Source organism: Olea europaea, chromosome 11 (assembly GCF_002742605.1).
Source record: "Olea europaea var. sylvestris chromosome 11, O_europaea_v1, whole genome shotgun sequence".
Lineage (NCBI taxonomy): Eukaryota > Viridiplantae > Streptophyta > Magnoliopsida > Lamiales > Oleaceae > Olea > Olea europaea.
The window spans coordinates 165,906-193,638 of record NC_036247.1 but is presented as its reverse complement, the minus strand read 5'-3'; the positions used below and the strand labels follow the sequence as shown (position 1 = coordinate 193,638).

Sequence of the window (27,733 nt, the reverse complement as noted above, 5' to 3'; positions counted from 1 at the left end):
ATCCTCACGTGAACATGTATGAATAATTTATTTCAAATATTCTTCAACCAACATGCAATTTTATTTATACATATGCACTTTGTGTAAAATAAACATATGTATACTCCAATTTGTGAACATGTCAAAAGGTGCAACAATGAACCAGCATGTTTAAAATCACAAAGCTTACATACATAATCATGCCTGTTCATAGAATCATAGTTGAGGACAGATAATCGCATGTGATTTCATACACCAAGACAAATAAAGTTATGCCATACAATTCTGAATGGATCGCACCATTTCAGAAATGAATAATTTGTTTTACACCAAATGACATGAAGATAAAGAATTCATGCCCTTTTCCAGATTTCATAATTTCCATGATAAGGTGCACAATTTCTGGATATATGCAATCAATTATGTCCCAAGAAATCAGATTTCAGAGATACCATTTAATTAATGCACTTTTCAAATTTATTCTGGACTGATTATGAATTTTAATGTACAGTAGGCGGCATATCAGACCAAAAGAAAGTGTCAGACAATTTTTCTATAGGTTCATACTATCTTAGATTTTGAGAAACTGCCTCAACGCAATTCTTCATTTAATTTTAAATCGTTGATGAGATTATACCAACCTTATTATCATAGAACCTTCATCCCCAAACATTATTATGAGAATTAAAAAGGTGCCAAAATTAAACTGCCAATCATCATAGTTTGGGGACGTTTCGAATGCATGCACATGCAAGAAACGGAATACATTCTATTGGAATTTAATGTATGCACCGCTTCACATTTTTTCTTTCCAATCAAAATTCTTCAGGCAATTTATGACTCAAAATACTCATTGTATTAAAAGGTGTCAAAAGTTTTAAATGTAGATAAATCCTTTAAAAATTGCCATCAACAAATTCGGCAAATGAAACTGCCAACATATGCTTTGTAATTTCGGCACATACAATTATATAATATATTCAATTGATATGAGTGCACAACCCAGATATAATTTGCATAATTTCCTGAATGTCAAGCATATGTAATGCACATAGAAGCCGTTTTTACACATTCAATTATTTAAGCATAATCAAATTTTCATGAATGAAAATTAAACTGTTGGCACCGATTCAATAATTCAATTCAAGTGTCTATGAAAATAATCTTCCCAGAATTCAATAGACACGTTCATAAATCGTCCACCGAAGAATCGAGTTTTGCATTATCTCAATTTGTTATTGCATACGTCTCATACATTATGGCAGAATATGCACAAGAATTAATAGTATGCAATATAAAATGCACCAAACTTCATCGAAGCATAATTTCGACTTACCGAATTTGGAGAAGCAAAATGATAATTTACCAAATCTGAATATGAGAATCTGGATCCATGTCATCTAGCCATCTTGTGAAGATTATCCCATCGAACCATCCACACAAAAAAAAAAGAGTCTCAATCCATCAACTTGATCAACGCCAAAGTAATTTCTTAAAGTGGCTTATAGTTTCATCATGGTCTTCCATCGGCAATAGAGAAACCAACACACTGATTTTCTAGAATCATATTCCAACAAGAACTAAAATATAAACTGCACAACAAACAAAACTTGATTAGAACGCCAAACAACCATTGATAAATTATTGTCTTAAGATTGTTGGTGCCGGGCTTATTTGTGAGCGGTAAAGATGGTTGTTTGTGAGTGCATTTTAAATCACAATTTTATGAAATGAAAATGTAGTACAAAACCATAAAACCAAATAAGAAAATTAAAATAAGAAGGAGTAGAAAACGAAGATTAAATCCGAGGCAAGTGTATTCACTCTCTCCTTAAGACAATATTGCCCCGCTACGGTGCTCACGGTTGGCGGCAATTGTCTCCCAAGATACAACGGATTCGATTTGTGGTAGTAGCACTTCAAACCACAAATCCGGCGAACTTTCGACGGAGTTTCCCCTCTACCAGGAATATAATATATGAAAAGAGATGAAGAAGAAGAGAATTGCAATTTTGAGAAGAATGAATGCCCAATATGCAAATGGTGTACTCTCAAAGTCATCCAAGGGGTCCTTTATATAGAGAATGGAGTGGTGTGATGAAAGGATTTGAGCCAAACCATGCAACCTTCCAAACAGGTGCCACTATTCCAAAACCACAATTCCTCATTCATTTTTGAATTGGTTTATTAATAAACACCATTTCCAACAAATATCGCTATAGTCAAAGTATATTCTAAATTTTATTTTGGCTCATTTAAACAATGTTAAGTATCGTGTCAGGAGTATATTTATGTAAGAAACCTTTTTCATTTCTGATATCTTATAATGAGACTCTCCTCTCCGAAAACTTTAAAAGAAAACTTTAAAAGGCTCTCTATTACCAAGTTAAGTACACTCGAATCCAAGAAATACTTAAAGCATTATCTACAATGCCCGAACATTTGTACCTAAGTTTTCAGTTATTCTCTTGGCTATGAAATTGTCTTTTCATTTAATATGGTATCGAAACTGCCTTTTCTATCAATCTCCCCGCCTTCAAGTTTCAAGTCTTTCCTTGGCAAATGGAAGGGAGGTTTTTTAAATGCTTTCTGATCTGAGTCATATTCGAGAACAGTTGCCCTTCTTTTTTATGCAAGAAAGGAGTAAACACGACTTCAGAGTAGTTAAATACCCTAGAACTTCGTGTTTAAAAGACAATTAGATTATGCTTGAAAGCAAATTACACAAAATGTTATGTCAACAAATTCAACTGGAAAGCAAATTTAAGAATCTGATATAGGCAGTAAATTAATCTGTATTTCCTCATCTATTTTTAAGTGGTTTGGCTTGGCCAAAAAAATCATAACTACTTCTGGTATTCAAATCAAAATCTGTGGAAGGTCCTTCAAGCTTAAGCTTCATATCTTCTATTTCATCTACCTTTTTCATGTAATTCGACTCGGGCACCTTTGCAATTTTTCCATTTCTCTGCATGAAATTTGAAAAATCCAAATTGAAGTCAGCCAGTTGATCCTTCGTCGTGTCAACGCTACCGGGGTTATTCATATCAACCGAGAGGCTCCTCTCAGCCTTTTCCAATATTGTTTGTAAATACTTCCCTTGAGCCTCTATTCTCATTTGCAGTTTCTTTTGAACCTGCCATGAGAAAAATAAACAGTGGGGTGTCGATAAAAATTCAATCTGTAAAGGGCATAAACAGAAGACTAGCATCGACTACCTCGAGCTGTTCTTGTAATGTTTTTTGCACTTCAATCTGACATCTTAATGCTTCAGCAATTGGGATTTCTCTGTTCAACACATCAAATAATTGTTCATAACAAATCTTATAACGAGGCGTGAGTAGAATACACATGAGATTAATTGAGAACAAAATGCAATAGGCCGTTGATTATGAATCACCTACCCCTGCTCACTCTTTACTGCTGGTAAGTTATTGCTTGAACTAGCCATATGCATATTGGACTGTCCATAAGAATTCCCTATGAACGAAGAACATTAGTCTAAACTCTGGAATAAAAACCACAACAGAACATTTTGTAACTTCTTAGCACGTTTTGTTTAAATTGTGAAATGGCGGTTGATAATACTCACCACCATTCTCTTTATTTTGCTCCAAAGCATTCTGTTTTTTGGCCTGCTGCTGCCCGAGTCTATACTTCTACACGAAAAAAGAACTAAGCACCATTCAGTTACATTTATATTAAGGTCGGCTATATGAATCCCTTTGCCACTCGTTTCAGATCCTTCCTACATCGGACAGGAAAAAGGAACTACGAAAAGGAATGAGTACCTGTAGATGACTCTTCAAGTGATACAATGTCAAGCCCCTTAATCCCATTACCCTCAAAACTGATTTTGGAGTAGCTTCTGCAAATTCAAAACCATTCTCCGAATTTATTCGAATGATCTGACTAATTCTATCAGTATTAAGTTACAAAGAAAAATTATCTTAACATACATCCTCAAAGTATTTGATTAAGAAACAAATAAACATGTTTTGCATCTTCAGATCAGATATATGTAACATTTACTTCACCTTAATCCTACAAATTACTAAGATAGTTTTACTTGTAATTGCTTCTGTAATGTACACAAAACTCACTAAATTGACCTGAATTCCATAAATTATGAATTCCATAAATTATATGCAAAATCAATTTGATCCCGTAACAAGAGAATCTCTTAAGATCATTTTTAGAAAAACCATCAAGAATTTTGAAAAACTAACCCATGTTACTCTATGACCCAATCAACAACCAAACTAAGCCATATTCCTAATAATTTTGCGATCGACAAAAAGATTAGCCTCATCAACAAATACATTATTAAAAAGTTGAATTAAAATCAAAATTGACTCACTATCAGGGCCACCAAGTTTGGTGACAGCATCTACAAAACGATCATGAAGATCAGCAGTCCATCTCAGTCTTGGCTTTGAGTCTCTTGTCATCATCACCCCACCGCCGCCTCTCATCAAGCCCTCGCTGCCAGCGCCTTCATAAATTCTGTCCATCTCCGCCTCTTACTGCCACCACCCCACTACATAAACCTCTTACAAATTCTCTCTCTGTGACTCCCTCTTTAAGCCCTCATGCCATCTTTATTCCTTGACAAAGGAAAAAAGAACAGAGAACAAAGTAACTAAAGAATTAAAGTTCGAATCCAGAACAGAAAGATAGAAGAAAAAGATCGTATATAAACAAAACAAGATCAAATTACTGAATTAAGCACTGTAAGAATGATCATATAGATATATATACTTCATGAACGTGAAAAAGGAGAATCTAATACTAGGAAAAGATGAAAAAAGTTCAGAGCTTCCTAAAGACTCAACAAGAACAACTGAGCCAATCATGAAGACAAAAACATAGATAATATATAGGAACGGTCAGATAGTACTAGACTTCATTAATAAAGACAAAGAAGCTAAAGTCTCCTTGTCTAATTTCTTTTGTATTTGTACCAAATTGTATTATATTTATTAAGGCTCGTGATTTCATCTTAAAAATTTAACGAGGAGTAGTAGGCAAACCATATGTGTGGTATATTTATTTTATTTTTATTTAATGTGAGATTGTTCTTAACATATCTGTAAAATAGAAGCTCGTTTAAGAAAATTAATCTTGGAATCATTTTGAGATTTTTTTTAGAGCTTGAATTTACTCGTATGAATTTTGATGCATACCAAACATGCAATCGAAGTCAATTTGGAATTTTGAATAGTTTTTTGGTCTCTTATGGGGTGAGAAATGTGAGTCTAACAAGAAAAGAACATGGAGAGGAAAAATCGGCGACGAATCTGAAGAAATATGATTGCCGAAAAAAACTTTAAAAAATAAACTATTTTGACTGTATGTGATTGTTGAGCACAAGTTACTGATCCGTGAGCCGTCAGATTGTTAGAAGGATTGACTTTATGATATTTTAGAATCATAAACGGCTGTGATTGGAATTATGGACCGAGTGGAGAATATGATGGTGTAGGTGAACTGAACGTCATGAAGCCAGCAAGGAATATTCGCCGGCAAATGTGGGGACACGAATATTCGTGCACTCACGTGCCACGTCTTCCAAATTGGAAGCGGACTTTAGGTTGCTTTGAGGAAGTTATTCTCTGCTACGCTACGCATCATCGTGCCAAAGATTAAATTGTATTTATTCCGTGTCCTTAAAATTTATAACAATGAATCGTCGCATGTATGTCACGTAGAACGATTATAACAGTGAACAACTGTAAATAGCATTACTCTAAATTTAACATTTTAATGGGTAAATCTAAATGTTATAGAGCACAACTATGTGTAATTTGAGAATGTGAATAAGACAATATTGAAAAATATTAAGAAATATAAATTTCAATCTTTCAAGTATGAAAATATAGCCCGACCCCATTAAATCACATTTTATTTTTCTCTCTCCTATTTTTAATCACAATCTTCCATAAAATAATATTACACGTAAATCGAAAAATTTTCCTTCATTTTCAACCCCTCATTTTTATAATTAAAAAAAAAATTATTCCACCCATTTTCATTTAAAAAATTAAGGCCAAACAGGTGCTAGTATTATTAAAATGGAAAATTAAAATAAAATAAAATAAAAAATCTTGTTTACATATCCCTCAACAACATTACTTTCATAAATCAAAACCACTCATCTTCAAATTATGTGAGTATATGTCTAAATTCATTTGTAGAAATAACAATATATATATATATTGTAAACAAGATTTTTTTTTTTTTTAAATTGTAATGTTGCTCATGTTGCATAGTGATTGTTTTTAGGGACACTAATTTTTGTCTAATGCTACATATTACATATATTTTACTCAATGAATAGTCCATTCCATAAGAAAAAAAAATTAAGGGGGAAAAAATAGAGTGAGAATATTCTTCACATGGACACACATACAAGGAAGGTGTCAAGTTCTTGTAATAAAGTTGGTTCTCTTTGCCAGCTTTTCTTGAATCTTTCTTTCGAGGTTTTCATCATTTGTCTTTTGAATTTATTAATGTAATGCCATGCCTATAATTTTTTACCCAAATAATGCTATCTACCGTCAGTTTAGATTATACGAAATCTTTTTATTTTTATCCAATAAATAAAAGATTTAATTTAACGGTACATAATGGGATGTACCTAAGGGTGTACGCCCCCCTCACAGGGGGTGTGAAGTCCACCCGAATATTTTTTACCCAAATAATGTTATTCACCGTCAGTTTAGATTATACGAAATCTTTTTATTTTTATCCAATAAATAAAAGATTTAATTTAGCGGTACATAATATGATGTACCTAAGGGTGTGCACCCCCCTCACATCGGGTGTGGAGTCCACCTGAATAAAAAAAATTTATTTGGGTGGACTCCACACCCAATGTGAGGGGGGTGTACACACTTAAGTATACGCCTATGTACTATTAGCACCACCGTAAATAAAATGCTTCGCAACTTTCTCGGACAATATGAGGATGACCCAAATTTCAAATTCTGAATTTGAAAACTAACCAACATAATGGAGAATTCTCTGACAAAAATATTATCCAAAAAAGTGTCGACAACATTTATGATTTTTCGAATATTTTCTATCAACTTAAGACGTCGTCATTTTAGTTTTTGATAATAACAAGAGATTTTATTTAACCAATTAATAAAAAAGCCATCTTTATGCCACGAGAGTTTTGGCATGTAAAGAACATATTTTAACAAGTAAACGTGACTAAATGAAGGAAGCTGTGCAAAAGACTTGTGTTTTGCATAATAAAGCAAAAAATACAAATTTCCTTTTTTTTTTTTTCACATTTAACCAAAAAAAAAAAAAATTTCCTTTTTTTTTTTTTCACATTTAACCAAAAAAAAAAAAAAAAGTTGAGCCCGAACCTTAAGGGTCCCCTACCACCTCGCCCCTAGAGCATCGTGAGAGAGGTTAATCGCGGGAAATGCCCCAACAGATCAGGGAACGAGATTTACCTGTACATTGGTGCCCACAAAGAGTCCAAATTCATGTTTCAGGAATCGAATTCTCACACTGCGACTACCAGCAAGGCTGAGTATACCTTACCTTTGTCACATTTAACCATATTTCATAGAAAAGAGTCCAAGGGATCCTGACAACTACATATACACAGCTACAATATATTTTCAGCACATAACCAGCGTAGAACAAGCACAAGTAAGAACTTTAAAAATGTCGCTTGTTAAATTATGGGTAATTGGCACAAAACGTCCCTACCTTTCAAATTTATTGTCAAAAATATCCCTACCTTTTATTTTTTGACATTTTTGCCCATACTTTCCACATTTCTTTGCACAGAAGGTTCTTTTTGACGATTTTACCCTCCATTGAAATAAAAAATAATAATAATAAAGAATTAATTGTAATTATAGTCCCAAATTTTTAAAAAAATTATAAATCAGTCATGAGGAAACTTGAATGTACATGGAAATAATTAAGAAATGGAGAAATTTTGTAATCATAACCAATGGAAATGAAAAAAATTAAAGATTACGTGATTTTTATCTCAAGCCTTCCATCTACTCTTCACAAAATAAAAATTGAGATTTATGCTTATTCATTTTTGAAGATTTTCAGTTTCATTGGCTATGATTCAAAAATTTCACTATTTCTTAATTATTTCTTTGTACATTCAAGTTTTTTTTTTTTCGATAATTTTAAAATTTTTCAGTTCACAATAAATTGTGACCGATTTATAATTTTTTTTGAAAACTTGGAACTATTATTGCAACGAGTTCTTTATTTTTTTTTCTTTTTGTTTAATTTGAATGGAGGGTAAAATCGTAAAAATAAAATAAAAAGAACCTTCTACGCAAAGAAACGTAAAAGGTATGGGCGAAAATATCAAAAAATGAAAGATTGAGACGTTTTTCACAATAAACTTAAAAGGTATGAACGTTTTATATCAATTACCCTTAAATTATTTTTCTTGTCAGTTCAGAAACTGTTTAAATATATGTAATGTAAAAATGCATTTTAATTATGGTTATTTTTTCCCCCCTAATTAGTTCTGCAGTAGTTAAGACATTACAGTAATTTAAACCACTATTTCTTTTGCCCTTTGAAATTGAACCATACTTGCTTCATAGAAAAGAGTCTAACGAGATCCCTTACAACACGTGTACCTTCATCAATCAGTGAATTGATCAATGACAAGTACTGTACATGAAAATTGGATCAAATATTTCGTCCCGAATTTCCTTCATAATGACTACAATCCGAAACTCTTTTACCATCAGGATTCATGACCTATTGGTAAAGTAGATTCTTTAGAACTCAATAACGTTGGAGAAGAAACAAGAAACAATTTTTGCAATTATACTACCACTGTTCAGATATAGAGACAACCGTTGAATGCTGAAGGGAAGAAAATTTTGGCGGAAGGATCGCGAGGGGCTCGTCTCCACTAACCTTCTGGGAGGCCATTCCAAGCGCATATCCGAGAGCTCGTGCCACTGGAGCAGACACTGCATTTCCTATCTGACAGTACTTTTCCTTAACAGTCCCGCAGAATCTGTAAAAATCCGGGAATCCCTGTAATCTTGCAAACTCTCGTATGGTGAGAAGTCGGTTCTGCTCGGGATGTAAAACTGCTTGGCAACGAATGTAGGGGAATGTCACCACCGTTGTTACTGTCTCGTCCCACCATAATCTTGCGTATGGTTTTTTCGACTTTCCTTGTTCAAAATTGAAGACACAATCTGGTACAACTAGTCTTCCAGTGGGTAGCATTATTGGCTCTTTGTTTGGATCACGGCGTGCCACATTATCTTCTCCCACAACGACCCCGGGAAGGTCCCTGAAGTTGGCTCCTTTTCTCTTGGGGATTTGACAAACGCGCAAATAATCGTGTGTAGACAACTGGAGAGGCCGATGGTCGTATAACACAGGACATTTTGATCCCATTTCTCTATTTGACACAAGTCCCAACATCTCGTCTCTACTTGATCTTATGTACTTTTGGAATGCCGTTTCTGGAGGCTTCTCATATATCATTTCTTCACGGGTTTCATCATTTGTAACAGGTGGCAGATCAGAAATTGCATCCTGAAGAACAATGGCATCTTCAAGTGTGCGAGGCTGGCCTTCATCATAAGCAACAGTATTTCTCTCAAATTCGCATGGAGGCCAATATCTGACAACGACATCATGTGTAGGCAATGGGAACTGGGGCAATTTCTCACTAGGAGACGCACCCCAAATAAAAACACGCAGTCGAAACTGTGGAAGACCATAACACCCGGAGGCAATAGTTCCTAACCTGGCTTGGTATTTCATATGCACTAAACGACTTAAAGCATATCGTCCAAGTGAGGCTTTATCGAACCTTATGATGTCGACCACATTTTCCATCAAGACATACTTCGGCTTTAAGAATTCAACGATATCCATAAAGATCACAATTTGGTGGTTTCTTTCATCGTCCCATGGGGACTCAAGGTTTCTATGGCGATTATAACCGCTAATGCCTTGACATGGAGGGCCACCACATATTACATCAACGTCTCCCTGAAGTAGGCAGATGGGCTTTGTCAGCGTACCAAGAGCATGTTTGGCTGAGCCTTAAAAAAAGAGGTAAAAGTACTTGAAAGTAAAGTTTATTTTTCATTAATATTTTTTTTTCACATATGTTCGAATTTTTTATGAATTCTTATAGATCCATTCCCCAAAGGAACTGGACATGATAATTTTTTTATCATCCAGCTCCAACAGGACTCCTTACAAGTATTGTTTCTATCTACTATTATCTAAAAATAATCAAGTTATTAATTATTGGACGAAGGCTTGGCCAAACATGCTCTTAAACATAGAAAGACTCACACTGAAATGAGTATTGTGTTGTTATTTAACCTGGAAATGGCAGCTAATAAAATTCACATACCGGGAGAGGCAAAATTTTCGATTTCAATCCTTCCCTAACAAAATCCCATATTTTCTCTTCGCAATTCCTGAAACAAGATAAATGGATGCGTAGTACAATATAAGTAGCTAAACACAACAACCAAAACCAGTATATCATTATATGAAACTCACCTCAACTCTTCAATTGGTTCCCATGTATCTTCGTCTGGACCATATCCCTTCCAACGTACCTTAAAAATTCAATGGGTGGTAACACGTTGACAAAAAGGGGATTCGAGCAAGAAATGACATCCTTCTCAGTTAGTTTAATTAATCAAATAAAGGAATTAATTTCATCAAAATTTATTCATTATGCAGTACCTTGAAGTATATCCCATGCTTTACTCTGTCACCGTGATCACCATAACGAATATCAACTAGACAGGAAACTTCGTATTCTTCAGAAGAAACCTCTTCATCCAATTGAGAATTTATATTGCTGTCATCTTCTTCACTGTCATCCTCCAATCCCAATTCATGTGTTCTGTCTAAATCACAAACATACGATTTGCATAACTTCTCCCAGCTCCTTAGTAACTCTAGGAAATCATTAGCAGATTCATTCCTAACCTATAAAAAAGGATGTACAGTTAAGCTTCACCATGTTAAAACAAAATGAGCTAAAAAAGTACTTGAAGGGGAAAGAAGTTACTGACTTGGGTTTCCGGATGGTTTAGTTTCAAGCTATCACATGCAGACCTGTTATAATCAACGGCCCATTTCTAAAAATAAGGGAAAGAAATCTTCACATTTAGTACTTTTACTTCTATTGAGGATTTAACAAACATGCTTACATGACAACATCCACAAAGGTACTCTTTGTTACATGATAACATGGCTCAAAACTATGATTCATAGGTAATACAGCAAAAGTTCAAAAGTATGAGAAAGAATAAAAATGAGGAAAAAAGTACAAGACAAAGCAAACTACGACCTTATATCAAGAAAACATAAAAATCTTAACCAACTTACCTTCATATATGCACAATCTCCAATGTTAAGAACACAACTATCAACTTTGGCTTGAGCATAATGGCACTCTACATTCAATATAATTTCATCTTCTTCTCCACTACTGCAGTAACAGATATTCACAAATAAAAAGTGATTACATGGAAAAAACATGAAAACACCGAATCCAAATGACAGACACCGCCAAAAAGAAATATTTGTAATATTCACTCACTTCAATTTCCCACTTCGATCCTTTCTTTGGCTCTGCAAAGTCCATAATCAATCATGATCAGAAAAGAAATTACCAATTGCTTAAGAAATTTGAAGTGCGACAAAAATGTGAGAAATAAAATAAATAAATTTTCAACGCACTTCTATGAGTAGGAAAGCAAGTCAAGGATGACTTACTGCATGTCAACATTTATGTCAAGTGCCTCATAAGAAACTCAGTTTATCCAAAAAAAAAAAAAAAAAAGTGCACTGTCAGAAAAACCTTTCAAGAGTTTTGTGTTGGCTCTGTGCAGCAGTGACTGTATGTGATGCTAAAGAACAATGGCTCAAAACATCACCAAATAAAGATAATTATCACACTCAAATCTCTCAACGAAATGCAATGTGTATTAATAACAACTCCAAGCAAAATCTCAACTGCAAAGGGATAATCACCTTTAATTCATATCGCCATGCCCATCTCTCTCGAGCTTCTTCTTCTGGAATTGGATCCCCGATAAACCAGCATGCAGTTTTTTGTTGTTTTTTCTCCTTTCTTTCCGATACCATATCTTTTTTTACCGAACCTTCATTCTTCGAAGCACACCCTTCAATTCGAGGAATTTTTTTCTCAACACTTCCTTCCACATTTACTTTAAAGTCAATTTTCCTAGACCTTAAGCACTTCTCACCCCTTACCTCTGAATCACGTTTTTCCAAATCCCCTTTTTCTAAAACCCGAGGAAATTCATCCAAAGTACACTCTACTTTTGGAGACCTTAAGCACTTGTCAACCAACAAATCATCACCAATACTTTTCTTCGAAACACTTTTCTTGGGCCCTTCTTTTTCAATTCCCACGTTCATTTTTACAGTTGTTGATTTTAATCTCTTCTCCAATGAAGGCGTCTCAGACTTCAGATTTTCATTTTCAGCCTCAATTGACCTCTGAAACCTGCTAGAGCTACTGTGGAGACATATAGTTTTCGAAGCTTTGGGTGTTTTAACCAAATCTAACTCAATTATTCCAGATCTTAAGCACTTCAAATTTGAACTTTTCTCTACCCTTTCTTTCTCATTACCCACATGCATTACTACAGTTCTTGATCTTAAGCACCTAGCACTCAAAATCCCCCCTGAATTTACATCTTTATCACCACCTCTCAACCTCGGAGAACTTAAACTTTTATCATTCAAACACATCTTTACCTTCTTTGAAGCTTCTTCCTCCTCCTCAAAAGCTCGCCGTTTCTTCAACCACACTTCCACCGGAGCTGATGATGATGATGCAAAAAGCCTTGGAGACCTTCTTTTTTTAACAGAAAAAGCAAATGCAGGGAACCCCTTTGACTTCCGCCGGCGGCTGCTCACCGGAGATGGCGTTTTGTACTTATTGGTGGTAAATCGTGCCGAACGCCTTACGCAAGAAGGAAGGTAGACTTTCAAAGGAACAGGCTCCACCTCCTCCACATATAATGACAGAGCCAATTCATCAGCATTGGCACTTGATGAAATCTTCTTCTCGCTTTTCATTGAAAAACTGGTAGTTTGGACTTAGGACTTGAACCAGATCTTAAACTTTCAAGACTGGCGAGGGAATTTATGAAGATGAGAGAGAACGCAGAAAAGGTAGGAATCTAACTGAGTGGCCGACTGACCGACCGAGCGTGTGCCGTGTTCAATGCCCATTATTTGAAATTTCAATGTTAAATAAGGTGTGGTTTAAGAATTAATTATTTTAATAGTCACTTAACTTAAGTTTATGTCTTTAATTGATCATTAAAGTTTAAAATATCTAATTTCGATCACTAAACTTAGGTCTGTATCTTCGATTCCTCGCTGAAGTTTAAAATGTCAAGTTTTAACCACTGAACTTTAAAAATGTTGTACATTACCCACTAATATAAAGAGTTGATTATTCCAATGGACACTAAATTTAAGTTCATGTATTTGATTGGTCACTAAAATTTTAAATGTCGAGTTTTGGTCACTAAACTTAGGTTCATATCTTCGATTGTCCACTGAACTTAATTCCTTGTCTTACATTACTCGTTGAAATTTAAAATGTTGAATTTTGACCATTGAACTTTGAAATATGTCATACATTACTCACTAGCACAAATGTTAAATTTTAAGAAAAAATCGAGTTTACAGTGAGTAATGTACAGCATTTTTAAAAGTTCAATGACGAATGTATAATATTTTTCAAAGTTCAATAGTCAAAACTCGACATTTTAAATTTCAGTGAGCAATCGAAGACATAAACCTAAGTTCAGTAACCAAAACTCGACATTTTAAATTTCATTTATCAATAAAAAATATGGACCTAAGTTCAATGACCATTGGAACAATTAACTCTTAACATAAATATTGAATTTAGAAAAATGTCGAGTTTTCAGTGAGTAATATACAATATTTTTCAAAATTCAGTAGCCAAAATTAGACATTTTAAATTTTATTAAGTAATTGAAAACATGGACTTAAGTTCGGTGACCAAATCTCAACATTTTAAATTTTAGTAACATATTAAAGACATAGACATAAATTCAATGACCATTGAAACAATTAACTCTATGGTTTAAAAAAGGAAAAATTAATGAAATTACATGTAATAGTATTTTATTGATTGGTGAATATATGATCAATAAAATGAGAAAAAAATGGATTATAATTTTAACGTGGGCCAAACAACGACACACAGGTTGACCAATTTAACTGTGTTGCAATAGTCCTTAGGCAAAAAAAGAGTTGGTTGCATGGGCCGAGGGTAACATTTAGAGGTCACATAACGTATTAAATTGATTTGGTAGACCGACCATGCTTTGGATCAACTCTTGTCAAGTAGTCAGATAAACCTAATGAAAGAAAAACTGTACAAATCTATACTCAGGTGGCAATGGTCATGGAATTAGTTGAGCACCTAAAGCTTGTGGGTCGGCCCAACTTGATTGTTCGTGGACAGGGTTCATGGGTCAAACTTAAAGTAAGACAATGAATCCCAATTATGGAAATTACACCCATTCATACTTTTAAAGATCGAACTTCAAAAATCACATCCAAAGTTTGTTTGTTCAAAAATTAGATATTGATTCAAAATTTTAATATTAATAATATTCAATTAAATATTAAATATAATAATACAAATTTCATCCAATCACTCCCCAACCCCTAATCAATTTCATCTTCTCCTCTTTCTCTCACAATAGTCGGAAGCAAAAGTTGGAGACCATCGTAATGGCGAAGCAAGCTGTGGCTATGACGTTGTTACAGTGGCTTGAGCGTCACTGCACTGTGTGGAGGGCGTAGGGGCAATGACGTTGCGGTGAGCGGAGTTAGCGCAGTTTTCGCGATTTGGGGAAAATCTAGTGAAGGCGCGATCTGGGACGAATTTTATTTTTTTGGGTTTTTGTGAAGGTTTAGGAAGGTGATCAGGCAGTGGCGAAGGCGTCGCGCGGCGGAGATGTTGCGGTGGTGGAGCTTAGATGACGCGGTGTGGTGGTGTGCTGTGTGGTCAGTACGGTGATAGTATTTGCAGCTATTGATGGTGATGCAGATGATGATAGTAGTTTTGGGTGGTGATCGTTGTTGCACGAATCAGGCTGTGGCAATGCGATCGCACGCGACGAAGATGGTATAGTGGTGGGTTCAGAAGATGTGGTATGGTGGTGTGCTGTGTGGTCGATACGATGATGGTGTTTACAGTTGGTGGTGGTGGTGACGATGGAGTAGAGGTTGGGTGATACAACTTGTTGTTTAGTTGGTGCGGTGGTGGTACAGGTGGTTGATGGCAATGAAGCATGGTTTTAGTTGTTGGAGTGGTGGTGGTGACAACTTCCATATTTTGGCAGTGGTGGGCAATTGACGATTGTAAAATTTCAATCTGGCGACAGTGGTGAGGCGGTTGTCAAAAGTGTTGGCGATGGTCACGAATGATTTGATTGATTGTGACTATTAAATTGGTTAATTTGTGACCAATAAACAATATGTGACCAGTGAAAGCAATAAATTGTGATCAACGAATAATGTGTGACCTAAAAAATTGTAAATTTGTTATCAATAATTTGATAATTTGTGACTTATTATATTTGTAATTTGTGACCGATTAATAAATCATGACTTATAAATTTTTTATTTCTGATAGATAAACAAATTGTGAATTGTGATCGTAAAAATAATTTGTGCCACATAAAATTTTTGATTTGTGATTAAAAAATAATGTGTGATTAAATAAATCGTTAATTTGTGAAAAATTACATAAATATGTGATCTTAATATGTTAATTAATAAAATAATTAAAAGGGTGTTTAATATCCATTTTTATGGAAAAATGAATCTTGGAGCAATAAATTGATGAAGAACGTGTAGATAAAAAATAAGAAAAAAGTTTTTTATTTACGTGTAATATTATTTTAATAAAAAATATGTAATTTTAATAAAATTTTGATTTTTGAAGTTTGAAATTTTTTTCTTGATTTTGAAACGTGTTATTCTTAAATTCTTATTTATGATTTTTTTCCATAATAATTCTTCTTTTCTTTCTTATTAAATTAGAAAACCATTTTTTGGACTAATTTAGAAATGCATAATATTTATTTTGTTAAATAATTTGTAAATGCACAATTTAGCCCCCGTTTGGCCCTAATTAAATTTCATTGCATTTTTCTCTATCATATTATCAATCATACAATTTTCTATAAAATAATATTACACGTAAATCAAATACATTTTTTTTTCTTTTATGATCACTCATTTTTCTTTTTTCTTTTATGATAACTCATTTTTCAAAAAAAAAATTATTTTTTCATCCATTGTCATTTAAAAAAATGGGGGTCAAGCGGAGGCTTAAATTCTTTTGGGGGTAAAAATGGAATATGTAAATCAGTGCGGGGGTGGGAAATGGTAATTTAATTAACTTCCGGACTTGTCAGGAAAAAGAAAGCAGAAAACTACAAAAATAGCCAAATGGTTCGTACATTCAAAAAAAAGGTAGCAAACCGCCATTGGACAACAGTAACTCTGTACACTCTGTTTCTTTATGCAACTCTTTTGAATATTATTATCTGGAAATAAAATAACCATTTAGCTATTTCTCTCTTGTTTGGAACTGTGGGTGTAAACTCTGAGAGAAATGGGGGAAAATGGTGGAGGAAGCAGAGTATGGAAGCAGAGGAACATTGAGTCAAGGTAGGCGTGCGTGCGTGCGTGCGTTGATTTTTTCTTCTTGGGTAAGCTTCAAAGTTGCTGAAGTTTAGTTTTAACTAACTTTTTGATTGGATAAATTATTCATTTCTTGTAGAAAGAGATACTCATTTAACACTTGTAAGTGAATGTTTTGAGCTAAAGTATTGAGTGTTTAGTTCTTAGTCTAAGCATTTCTTGGCTCTTAAATATTGATTCTATTAAAAAGCTACTGCAAGACTAGTTAAAGCACAATGTACCATTTATTTTTCCTTAATAGCAACAAAAATAAAGCATCGTTGTTCATTTTTCCCAGTTCTCAATCATATATCTGCGTACAGGCTGCTCATTTGGTGAAAAAACATAGAAATGCACTATTTATGTTGATTTAACTATTGTTGAAAAATTATCGAACTAAATAGGTTTATGCTCGTACTCATGTGTAGCAGCTTAGTTTTTGACAAGTTTTATCCTAGAAGCAATTGTTTATTATGGTACAAAATATGGTAACAAATGCAAGTCTACCATTTCCTCAATTAGGTGGATGTATAGTCATCCAGTTAATTGTTCATTGTTTTCGAAATTACTACTAGCTTGCAGCTTATAGTAATTTCATCCCTTAATGCTATTGTTATGATTTCAACTTCCAGGGATTGGTGCAATTTTGGAGAGTGTAGTAGAAAAACCCGGCCATGCCAGGATTTTCGTCCCATGAAGCACTTAAACTATGGACAAGGAGAAAATGCTAGTCTTAGTGCTATTGGGCCTGAAAAACAACAACAAGAAATCAGTCATAAAAGGTCAGGTAATTCAGCTGTTCGACCTTTAATTAGTATTTTTAAATGTTTGCATCCATAAGCTAAGAGATATATAAACATTGAATTCGAACCAATGACTCAATTATAGCGAGTCGCATTTGAAAAGTGAGATTAGTGGTTTTTTCTGTATTTTCTGGTTTCAATTGTTGTTCAAAAAAGAAGTCTTCTCATTTGCATTTTCAAGCTAACAGAAAGTTCATTACAAGGTAGTTTCTCAGTCTTGAATTCCATTTGTATATTTCTCTATTTTTTTCATTGGAAAATGATGATTTTACTGCATTTACACTAGGTGAGGTTCAGGGAGGAACTGGTTGCAAAAAAAAGAGAAGCTATTGTCTGCACTTGCCTGAAGGTGCAAATAGTGGTTCGAAGCACTCAGTTTTTCATCCCCAATCAATAAAGATTCAGTCTGATATATTTGAAGAAATGATTTCTTCTACATCAACAAAATCAGGTTCTGCTGCTATTGATTCAGAAGATCCAGAGAGAGAGGAAGTGCTACAGCCTACGAGTGAATAATCTTCCCTTCATTTATTTTTGTTAGTTTCTATAATTTGGATATTTGAAAACATGATTTTAGTAATTCATTTCATACAATTTGAGTCATGCCAGTTAGCTGATACCATAATTTGAGTTAGCTTGTTTTGAATTGGTACATAATGATCCACACATCCGATGAGAATGTTCCAATTTTCATGAACGTCAAACTCCTGTAATCCAGTTCTAAAGTTACGAGCTAAAGAGACATGATCTTTGTAGAACATTTTGAAGAGCAATGGCTAGAACAAATTTAACGTGGCTGTTATGTAGTTGCCTGAGATCTGCTAGTAAAATTAGCAATAAATTGAATAGAGTGGAGAAGAAGGATATAGACTGAAACTTAGTTTGTCGTTTTTCAATCATTTTTTTCTCCTTAACTTTTCATCAATGCTATTGTCTCACGTTTGTATCTAAATTGACAGTGCCCGCTTCAAGAGATTTGGGACAACTAAGAAAGAGAAACTTCAAGGAACATAATGAAGCCCATTGTTCAACTGTGTCCCCTCCCAACTACCCGATTGAATGTACTGTTAGAGAGAAAAAGTTGAAGCTGAAAATGGAGCTTAAAACTCGTGATTTGAGTAGAAGAACAGTTGTTCTACCTATTGGAAATGTTTCACTAAATTTGAGTGCTGATTTTGAAGACCAAAGTGTGGACAAATTCGAAATGAAAACAGAGGATTCTTTGGGATTAGGGGCCAGTGAGATACATCACCGCAATGGATTGGAAACAGCATTGATAGATGTGGATTTGACCGTTGAAGCAAGTTATCGAGCAGAGCACGTCCCATTTGTCTGTCTAGTGAGTAAACTAAACAGGAAGGCAATCCTGGGACATCCAATTGAAATAGAAGAGATAGCTGACAGTTCTCAAACTTGTGCTAAATTTCACCAACTTGTTTGGAGAACTTCCAAAAGGAGTCCCGTAATCTATGTCACAAATTCCTGTGTTTCTTCCACTGCTATGGACGAGCAAGCTTTGCGAGGTGGCCTTAGGGAAAATATTCTTGCTGGTGAACAGAAGTTTTCAAAGAAACCTGGCCAATTCAAGCAAGGCACAGTGCCACTAAGGAGAACTTGTGTTCCGGTGAAGCACATATTCAGTAAGATACTAATAGCCGTGGGTCAAGTACAAACTTAAGAGGCAGTTGCATCTCATTTACTATATTTTCCACTGGGTGAAGTTTCTTGACTACACCTATGGCATGTTCAGGAAGGTGGATCAAACAATATTAGGCAATATTTCCAAAGAAGAACTATGAGCAGATTGTTTTTGCATATTTTCTAGTACATGAATTTTCACTGGTTTCCCAAAGTGCGAATGTAAAGTCGAAGAATTTATGCTACCCCTTGGTTCTTGTCATCTCACTCGAATTTTGATTACCTCAAAATCATTGACCTTGCTTTTTATAGAACCTGTCAGTTCGGTTTTCAAGTTGGTATTTTACCAAACCCGGCCCGCTATAGTAGTTCATGAATCACTGACTCCAATCTTTTGGATTGGCTAGGAATAAAGCCCAGCGTACAGAATGCTTTGCCAGGGCATTCACAGGTAATTTTTAAAAAATGACTCACACGTGTGGTCAATAAACAAATAAGAAACAACCGGCAGTGGAGGGAAATGAGTTGCACTCCACCTTAGTTCCCGCCTGACCAGCCATCTTCTCCACCCCAGCGTCAATCGACTAGCTATCTTGCACCCATGTCATAGAATAAAAGAAGTGTCCAAATGCGAACGTTGCCGGAATATCCAAGACGTGACTAGTTGGTTAGTGCAGCAAGCTCAATCTTTATTATAAATACTCATGGCTCATTTGCCCGTTTCCAATACTCATGGCTCACATAGAAAAAACACCTTGACTATTATAAATCCTAAAGCTAGAAGGTGGACGAAGAAACTAATCACAAAATGAGATTGCTAAGTCTAAGTGATTTATGTTTTTCAACTTAGAAACCAAGTGCAACGTGAAGAATAATAACCAATTGAAGTCCTTTTATTATGCTGAATTGTCCAAAGCTCAACCTCCTTCTTTGGCTGCAGTAATCTCTATCATCGTGTTTGTTATTTGCCCATTTTCATATGAAGGTATTATCAATGTTGTCGTGTAGTATGGGTAATATGATCAAATGTTGTGATTGTTTTGCTCTGAATCTGTCGTTACAAAGCAAATTTGTGTAGTGTGTTAATATGTATATGGAAACATGAATTTATTTTTGATGTGTCTTTGGTAGTGTAATTGATTTATCTAAAATAACGTTACCAATTATTTCATCGCAGGTGGTTTGTTATGGAAGACGTGCATAGTAATTTTGTTGCTGACTCTGAAAATAAGAATGTTGTTCAAAATACTAATATAGTGGAAGAAGAAGGGTTAGAAGATGAGGGCTCGATTGTGCCTGAGGTGGGTATGCAATTCTCAGATGAAAAAACAATGTTTGAGTTCTATAAAAGATATGCATACGACATAGACTTTCCAGTTCGGAAGAGGAATTCGAAAAGAGGGGAGGATGGAGTTCTAAGATATGTGACCTTTACATATAGTCGTGAAGGTCAAAGAAACACTAATGTTGTTGGTTCATTGAAGCCTCAACCAACAATGTAGATGGATTGTAAAGCTAGAATCTCTGCTTCTTCGGATGATAATGGAACTTGGAGGATCAAAACAGTTCACCTCGAGCACAATCATACAACAAGCCCTTCAAAGTCCAGGTTTTACCGTTGCAATCGAAAATTGCCAGCACATGTGAAAAGAAAGCTTGAAGTTAATGACATGGTCGGGATTCTGCTGCATAAAAGTTTCAATTCCGCAGTCGTTGAAGCTGGTGGATATGAGAATTTGCATTGTGTGGAAAAGGATTGCCGAAATTATATTGAGCAAGTGAGATGATTACGACTCGGAGAGGGTGATGCAATCGCAATACAATCTTACTTTTCGAAAATGCAAGCACAATGTCTCGAATTTTACTTCAGTATGGATTTAGATGATGAGCCACGACTGAAGAACATATTTTTGGCTGATAATAGATGCAAGCAAGCATGCAAGGACTTCAATGATGTTGTCACCTTTGACACCACCTACCTTACCAATAAATATGACATGTCTTTCGTTCCTTTTGTTGGAGTTAACCATCACGGTCAATCAACATTGCTGGGTTGTGGTCTGTTATCAAACGAGGACACAGATACATTTGTTTGACTATTCAGTACATGGTTTGAGTGCATGCATGGTCAAGCCCCCCATGAAATTATTACAAACCAAGACAGGGCTTTGCAAAACGCAATTAATATTGTTTTTCCGACCACCAAGCATAGATGGTGTTTATAACACATTTTGAAGAAATTGCCGGAGAAGTTTGGGTATCATGTTGATAAGGGAAACATATTTTCAGCTATACATAGATTGGTGTATGATTCGCAGACTGGTGAAGAATTTGAAGAAGGTTGGGCATTGATGGTTGACTTATATGAGTTGCATGAAATGATTGGTTGACTGGACTTTATAATAACAGAAGTCGTTGGGTTCCATATTTTTTGAAAACCACTTTCTAGGCTGGTATGTCCATGACTCGGTGAAGTGAAAGTATGAATGCCTTCTTTGATGGTTATGTACATTCGAAGACCTTTCTTAAGCAGTTTGTTGAACAATATGAATGAGCACTGAGAAGTAAGGTTGAAAAGGAGTACTATACAGATTTCAAGTCATACTCGCAGATGGTACTATGTGCAACAAATTACGAAATGGAAAAACAATTTCAGTTGGTGTACACAATTTCGAAGTTTCGAGAAGTGCCAGACGAGTTCACAGGGAAGGTATATTGCGATCTCATAGCTGCTTCAAAGGGGAGCTCAAGGATAAGGTATGAAGTTCTGGAGGACGTGTTGTATGACCACCAAAGGAAGAAAAAAAAGTTATTCGTCTCTTTTCGAAGGGATAGTTGTGAAATAGTTTGCAGCTGCTATTTGTTTGAGTTTCGAGGGATAATATGTAGGCATGCAATCGAAGTCTTAATCCGTAACGACGTGAGATCAATACCCGAGAGGTATATACTATGAAGATGAAGGAGAGATGTTAGTAGACCACACACAAGAGTGGCAGTAAACTACGATGGCTTGGTTAATATTCCGGCATAGTTGAGATACGACGAAATGTATCAAACTTTTTCGTACGTGGCAGATCTCACTGCAAATGATGAAGGGCAGTCACGTGCAATAATGGACTGGATAAAATGCCAATATAGAGAGCTTACGCTTAGCAAGTTGAGTAGCGAAAGTAATGTCGGGTCGCTGATTGCTTTTAACTTATCCTCTCAGTGCACTGATTCTCAACCCATTGATTGCGATAGTGCAAGGGATCCTATATTGGTGAAGAGAAAGGGTGCACCAAAAAAGCTTCTTGCAAAAGGCTCATTGGAGTCGAGGTCGAAGAAAACAAAGGTACTTTTGTTTGTTAACCTCGCCATTGAAATGGAGTCCAATTTCAAATTCTCATGTATGTTTGATATAAACGTAGGGAAGTTCAACTTCAAGCAAGGGAAACGCATCGAGGGTGACACATACCAACATGCCAGTGGTACCAACCCAAGTTGAAGAACCATCACAACTTAGCTATTTCGTACCGCCCACATTCTCATATTCACAAATGTTGTTTGTTAGTATTTTCAATTCTCTGTTATGATGAAGTTTACGTTACATTTATATTATGATTATATGTAGGGTGATGCCGAAAATCATATGTTCATCCAAGAATACCCGCCTTCCAACTTCATGTCTCCATTGCCCAATGATAGTAGCACTAATTCACGAGGTAAACAATTGTCGAAATCATTACAATTCGTTATCTTTTTATTTCGTTGTGTTATAATGTTCTTTATATATGGAAGATCATGGAATGCCATACTACTACCCAAATTTACCAGAAGATGGTGGCAGGGGCTTATGAAAAGGTTAAGTTTCCACCTTTGAATTGCCATAAATAAATTTGTTAATTTGACAAGAAATTTAGAAAACTTTGCCAATTTGTGACAGGCCATTTTTTGGTGGATCCCATTTTTTGTTCAATCCAACTTGGCCTTTCTTCGGCATGAAAGCATGAAATTTGTGGATGCCATTTTTGTTCAAAACTGCTTGCCTAGTTCGGTGTCTTCATGCCAGATGTTGGATTCACTTGCTGGTTAAGGTGGAGATGTTGTTGAAGCAGTTTCTAATGTTTATGGACATGAAATTGAATTCCATAAACAGGCCCCAGCTAGTAAATCTATCTCCATCACTATCCAAGCAAGTGCAGAACATGAGCTTGCTTTGCCCTTTGAATCACTTCCTGTTAAGTGTGAGTAGTGATGCGGATGTTTCTTGCACTCGGAGCTATATATCATCTGGCCATTAGAATTTAAAGAAGAGCAGAAATAGGCAATTCAAATTTTACCAGAGTCGGATAAGTGATTTAGGTTTTGATATAGGGCTATGAATCTTTATTCAAAAATTGTACATCACAAACTTTACAATGGTGTTGATGAACTATTAAACAGGTTATAATAGATTTGTATTTTAACCTCCCATCCACTAATTATCTTACTCACAAGATATGGAACTATTAGTGCTAATTTCAATATTAAGACTACAACTTCTTGTGCATTGTGGCAAATAAATGTCAAAGCTAAAAGAGTTCCAGCACATGAAAGTCTCTCCAAACTTTTAGAAATTTTTTGTTTCAACCGATCTCTATATAATTTATCTCTAATCTGAACTTGTTAGCTTTAGCTGGAGACATAATACATGTAATTTCTCTCTAATCTGAACTTGTTGACTTTAACTGGAGACATAATACATGTTCCTGTCCTTCAAAGATCAACAAGTTGCCAAGCTCCATTCCATCGTACATATGAAAGGGAGGCAGAACAATGCTTTATTTAACCCGAATACAACAGTTAACAAATACCAAAACCAATTACCAATTACTGCTTTGAATGGAAGAGAATACTTAGCAAATCCAAGAGTGTTCGTTCAAAACAAAGAACTACTTGTGCAACTTCAACTCATTGAAGAACTTAACATTCAAGTTCATTAGTTCACAAACGTTACAAAGCGCAAAACACGATACATAGTTGTGAGCTATTACACATAGAAAATATAAAGTTCCCTCCTAGTGTTTGTTCGTAGTAGAAAAACATAACTCGAAAATAACCCAGTCCAACAACAACGCCAATCAAGCAGGCCCTTTCCCTTTTACATTCCGAGACGCACCACATTTTACCTTACGGATTGTCACGTTCACCAAAATATGGAGCTCCTCGTCATCATTTAGCCTCACTTGAGATTGGAATGTGCGGGTCATATCTTCAACTGCTTCCATCATTGTAGGGTTAGCTGAGGTAGCACTAATGCTACTACATTCACCTCGTGCTTAACCTTCTTCATACCAATCCCAAAATCCACATTTTTCACTGAAACACTTGAATAATCTACCTTTATTACAAGTCTCCTTCTCCACTTTAAAGCATTTCTGATATCCATGCTACACAAGAGACATCGCACTTTGATCGGACATTCAACAAAGAAGTGTCCCCTGCCTCTGCAACTATGGCATACACCTGAATTCTTCCCTGGCATTCTAGTATGCAAATCAACCACAAACAATCAATCGGTTTTCATGTTCACAAACTAACTACTGTGAAATGGGAAATCTTAATTACATAAATAATGAATAAATTACGAAGAATATACTACCGTGAAATAGGAATTGGGCCAACCTTCCTCGAAGTCATAAAAAGTAGATGCAGGGCCACACAACAACATATTTCATTTTCCAGAAGAACCACGAAAATGAGAACATGAAGATGAAGTTAAATTACTGCCTGACTGGGATCAGATGGTGGTGGTTGTATTGTTTGGGTCACCAAGCTCATTTAGTGGCAGAGGCAGTTGAGGGAAGTGTCGGCCTGTTCGATGCTTTTCAAGGAATGGGCAAGTGTTTGGGGTTGCAAATGGGGCCCGATTCGGTTGCCTGTAGCCTGTGACGAAGGAGGCCAGATTTACCTTTATCTTTATGAACTGCGATGGTGGCGAAATCGGCTTAATCGACGATTTTCAACATCGGCTTCGAAGATGCACTCATTTGAGGAAACACGACCTGATGAGGACGGCTGTTTGAGGGCTGCCAGAGGTGGAGATTAATGTACCAGTGTTCGGTTGGGGTTGTGAAGTGAAGAGAGGATTTTGGAGAGGTAGGTTTTGAAATTGGGGATTGTTGGGGTTTTGGGGAGAAGGACGAAAGAAAGAGTGAAGGATTCCTTATTTATTTTTCATTTTTTTTATTCACCTATAAAACACCTGTAGGAGTTGCCCTTTACGCCTAGCACGATTGTTTGGCTAGACATTGCAGGATTCAACACGAAATGGGAATACCAAAATCCTTTTTATTGAAAATATCTACTAATTATTCTTTAATGAAATATTTACAAGTACAAAATGTAGATGGATAATATTGTGTAAGAGAATACATATACATCGTTGTCTCTGTGACCATAAAACTTCACCTACCTTTATTTTGTTATCAAGCTACTACTAAATGATCGTCTCCAGCTAAATTCATTTTTTCTCCCTACGAGCTACAGTGAAATATTTGACGTGGCATACATTACTCTGACATGACATCAAATTAATAACACTTTTAAATTTTATATTTTTTTCGGGGCAAGCCATCTATGAGTCCATGAGAGTAGAATGTCAAAAAAGGAAAAAAAGAAAAGCAGAACATGAGTTTGGTTGTGTTTATACGGAGACAATTTCATTAGACAGTATATGCAAGTTCCTATGTTTCTTTGAGGATTTGCTTACATTAAACTTGAAGAATAATAATATAAAGGCATAGAATAAAGTAATAAACGTTAATCGCATCAAATGACCTCATTTTATGCTAATCTAGTTAGCAAAGTACCCTTTGATGACACCACCTGTTGTAAGAGACTCATAGTTAGTATCATAATTGTACGAATACCAATTTTTCGTCTTTGGATCCCATCGATATACATTCTCTTCATCGAATCTCCAGTCACACGACTTGTATGTATCTTCACTGCATTGATAATTGTATTTGAAGGGGATAAAGGTTCCCATGTTTGTCAAGCAATTGAACATTGTTGCGGAGGGATAGACTTTCCGGACGTGCACCTTGAACTTGAACTAAACCCACGGCTTTAGGTAAACAACGTTGAATTATTCGTCAAAGAAGAAGCACCTGATGCTTAGATAATTGGTGTGGTTGTTTGTCACAACCACAAGTTTTATCTTCTCGTTCTCCTTCTCGTCCTTGTCTTTGCCTATAGTGTTGATCGTTGGGAGGAGCAGGAGGATTGTGACGAGGATAAGTGAGGCTGTGATGATGACACTCGTGGTAGTTACGTGTTTGTCTTGTTCTTTTCTCCATTCTCCTAACATATGTCAAGTAGTGTATATTTTGAAAAGTCTCGTCTAAAACACTATGATAACGCTTGAAAGTTTGCGGGATGCTGCAATCACCAATTCAAATTTTAGTATTACCAAGTTTACGTTCTAGATTACCGATTAGTTCGACCCTACGTATGGAATTGACTAATTAAAGTAAACACGTCACTTTTAATTAGTTTCTAGATTATTAAGTATACAATTCAATTAACCATACATTTGAATATCGCAGTTTGTAATAAATTGTTGAAAAAGTAAAGAACACAAAATTCGATGATGGAAAAACCCAACGTGGGAAAAACTCTGGAACTAAGTCAATTACCTCCACTATAGACAGTTCAGCGAATACACAGTAATTCCAACTCTTGTATCCACTAAGACCCACTGTCAAGTCTCACGATTTACTGTCGTAGATACCTCTAGCCTATTAGACCTCCTGTAGCTTTCTGCTACCGTAGATGTTTCTAGTCTCCTGTTAGATTTCATGATCTACCTCCTGCAGCTCTATCTGCTTTCTCCTACGGTCTCCTGGTCTTATGCTAAATGTCTCTTCAAGTGGAACACCAAAAATTGCCTGTTCTTATGCTTGTAAGTTGTAACTACGCTTCAATCCACTTCTCTCAATCCCCCAATGAGAGAATCCATTCCTCAATGAATTAAGAAAGTCAGGTCTTTTTATTACAAAGATGTGATGTTTTTCCAAAACTTGGTTGCAGAATCACAAGAATGAATTTGATGGATTCACCAAAGAATTGTGCCTTGAATCTCTTGAACAATGATATGAATGTGTTATTAATGTGAAAGTACAATGAACAACCCTATAATTTTCGTCCATGACTCTGATATTTATAGATGGGGGCAAATAGGTATCACGGGCCGTGTAAAACTTTTAAAATTGCGACCTAGGGTTTGACCGGATACAAATGTCGCTCGAGCAAGTAGCTGGTGACAACTGAGTAGTAGTCATTATTTTCATTATAATTTTCTCTTCCAATATTTGATGGAGGTGATTCAAAATGCATTCGAAAGCTCATTCAAAGGGCTACAAATCTTCTAAATAGCCTTGTCCAAATTTCAATGTTTTCCAATGCGAAAAATGTGCTGCAAGTTACGATTGAGAATTTGGAACATAATTTGTGTGGCTCTTTGATATCCTTTAGACATCCAATTGCATTCCAATGATCATATGTAATCTTCT

General features: G+C 35.5%; 3 protein-coding genes across 5 annotated transcripts; 1 reads left to right on the top strand and 2 right to left on the bottom strand.

Annotated features, from left to right (window-relative positions):
• Positions 1-2,659: 2,659 nt before the first annotated feature.
• LOC111402864 (myb family transcription factor PHL11) lies at positions 2,660-4,908 on the bottom strand. Of its 2 annotated transcripts, none has more exons than XM_023031165.1 (7): positions 4,700-4,908; positions 4,340-4,586; positions 3,771-3,847; positions 3,572-3,638; positions 3,384-3,459; positions 3,198-3,267; positions 2,660-3,115 (listed from the first exon to the last, which is right to left on the bottom strand). In XM_023031165.1, the coding sequence occupies exons 2-7, from the start codon at positions 4,491-4,493 to the stop codon at positions 2,783-2,785; spliced, it is 777 nt and encodes a 258-aa protein (XP_022886933.1). In that variant the 5' UTR covers positions 4,494-4,586; positions 4,700-4,908; the 3' UTR covers positions 2,660-2,782. The 2 variants fall into 2 exon arrangements, with proteins under 2 accessions (XP_022886933.1, XP_022886934.1); XM_023031166.1 differs by having other exon boundaries at positions 4,741-4,907.
• Positions 4,909-8,638: 3,730 nt separating this feature from the next.
• Positions 8,639-13,220, bottom strand: LOC111402842 (DNA (cytosine-5)-methyltransferase CMT2-like). Its single transcript, XM_023031145.1, has 9 exons — positions 12,016-13,220; positions 11,582-11,613; positions 11,330-11,470; positions 11,222-11,240; positions 11,052-11,117; positions 10,717-10,965; positions 10,528-10,586; positions 10,376-10,442; positions 8,639-10,002 (listed from the first exon to the last, which is right to left on the bottom strand). Exons 1-9 carry the CDS (start codon positions 13,090-13,092, stop codon positions 8,815-8,817), a joined length of 2,898 nt encoding a protein of 965 aa, XP_022886913.1. The 5' UTR covers positions 13,093-13,220; the 3' UTR covers positions 8,639-8,814.
• Positions 13,221-16,545: 3,325 nt separating this feature from the next.
• LOC111402862 lies at positions 16,546-19,458 on the top strand. Of its 2 annotated transcripts, none has more exons than XM_023031163.1 (4): positions 16,546-16,743; positions 17,388-17,542; positions 17,845-18,066; positions 18,518-19,458. In XM_023031163.1, the coding sequence occupies exons 1-4, from the start codon at positions 16,688-16,690 to the stop codon at positions 19,234-19,236; spliced, it is 1,152 nt and encodes a 383-aa protein (XP_022886931.1). In that variant the 5' UTR covers positions 16,546-16,687; the 3' UTR covers positions 19,237-19,458. The 2 variants fall into 2 exon arrangements, with proteins under 2 accessions (XP_022886931.1, XP_022886932.1); XM_023031164.1 differs by having other exon boundaries at positions 16,699-16,784.
• The last annotated feature ends 8,275 nt before the right edge of the window (positions 19,459-27,733 follow it).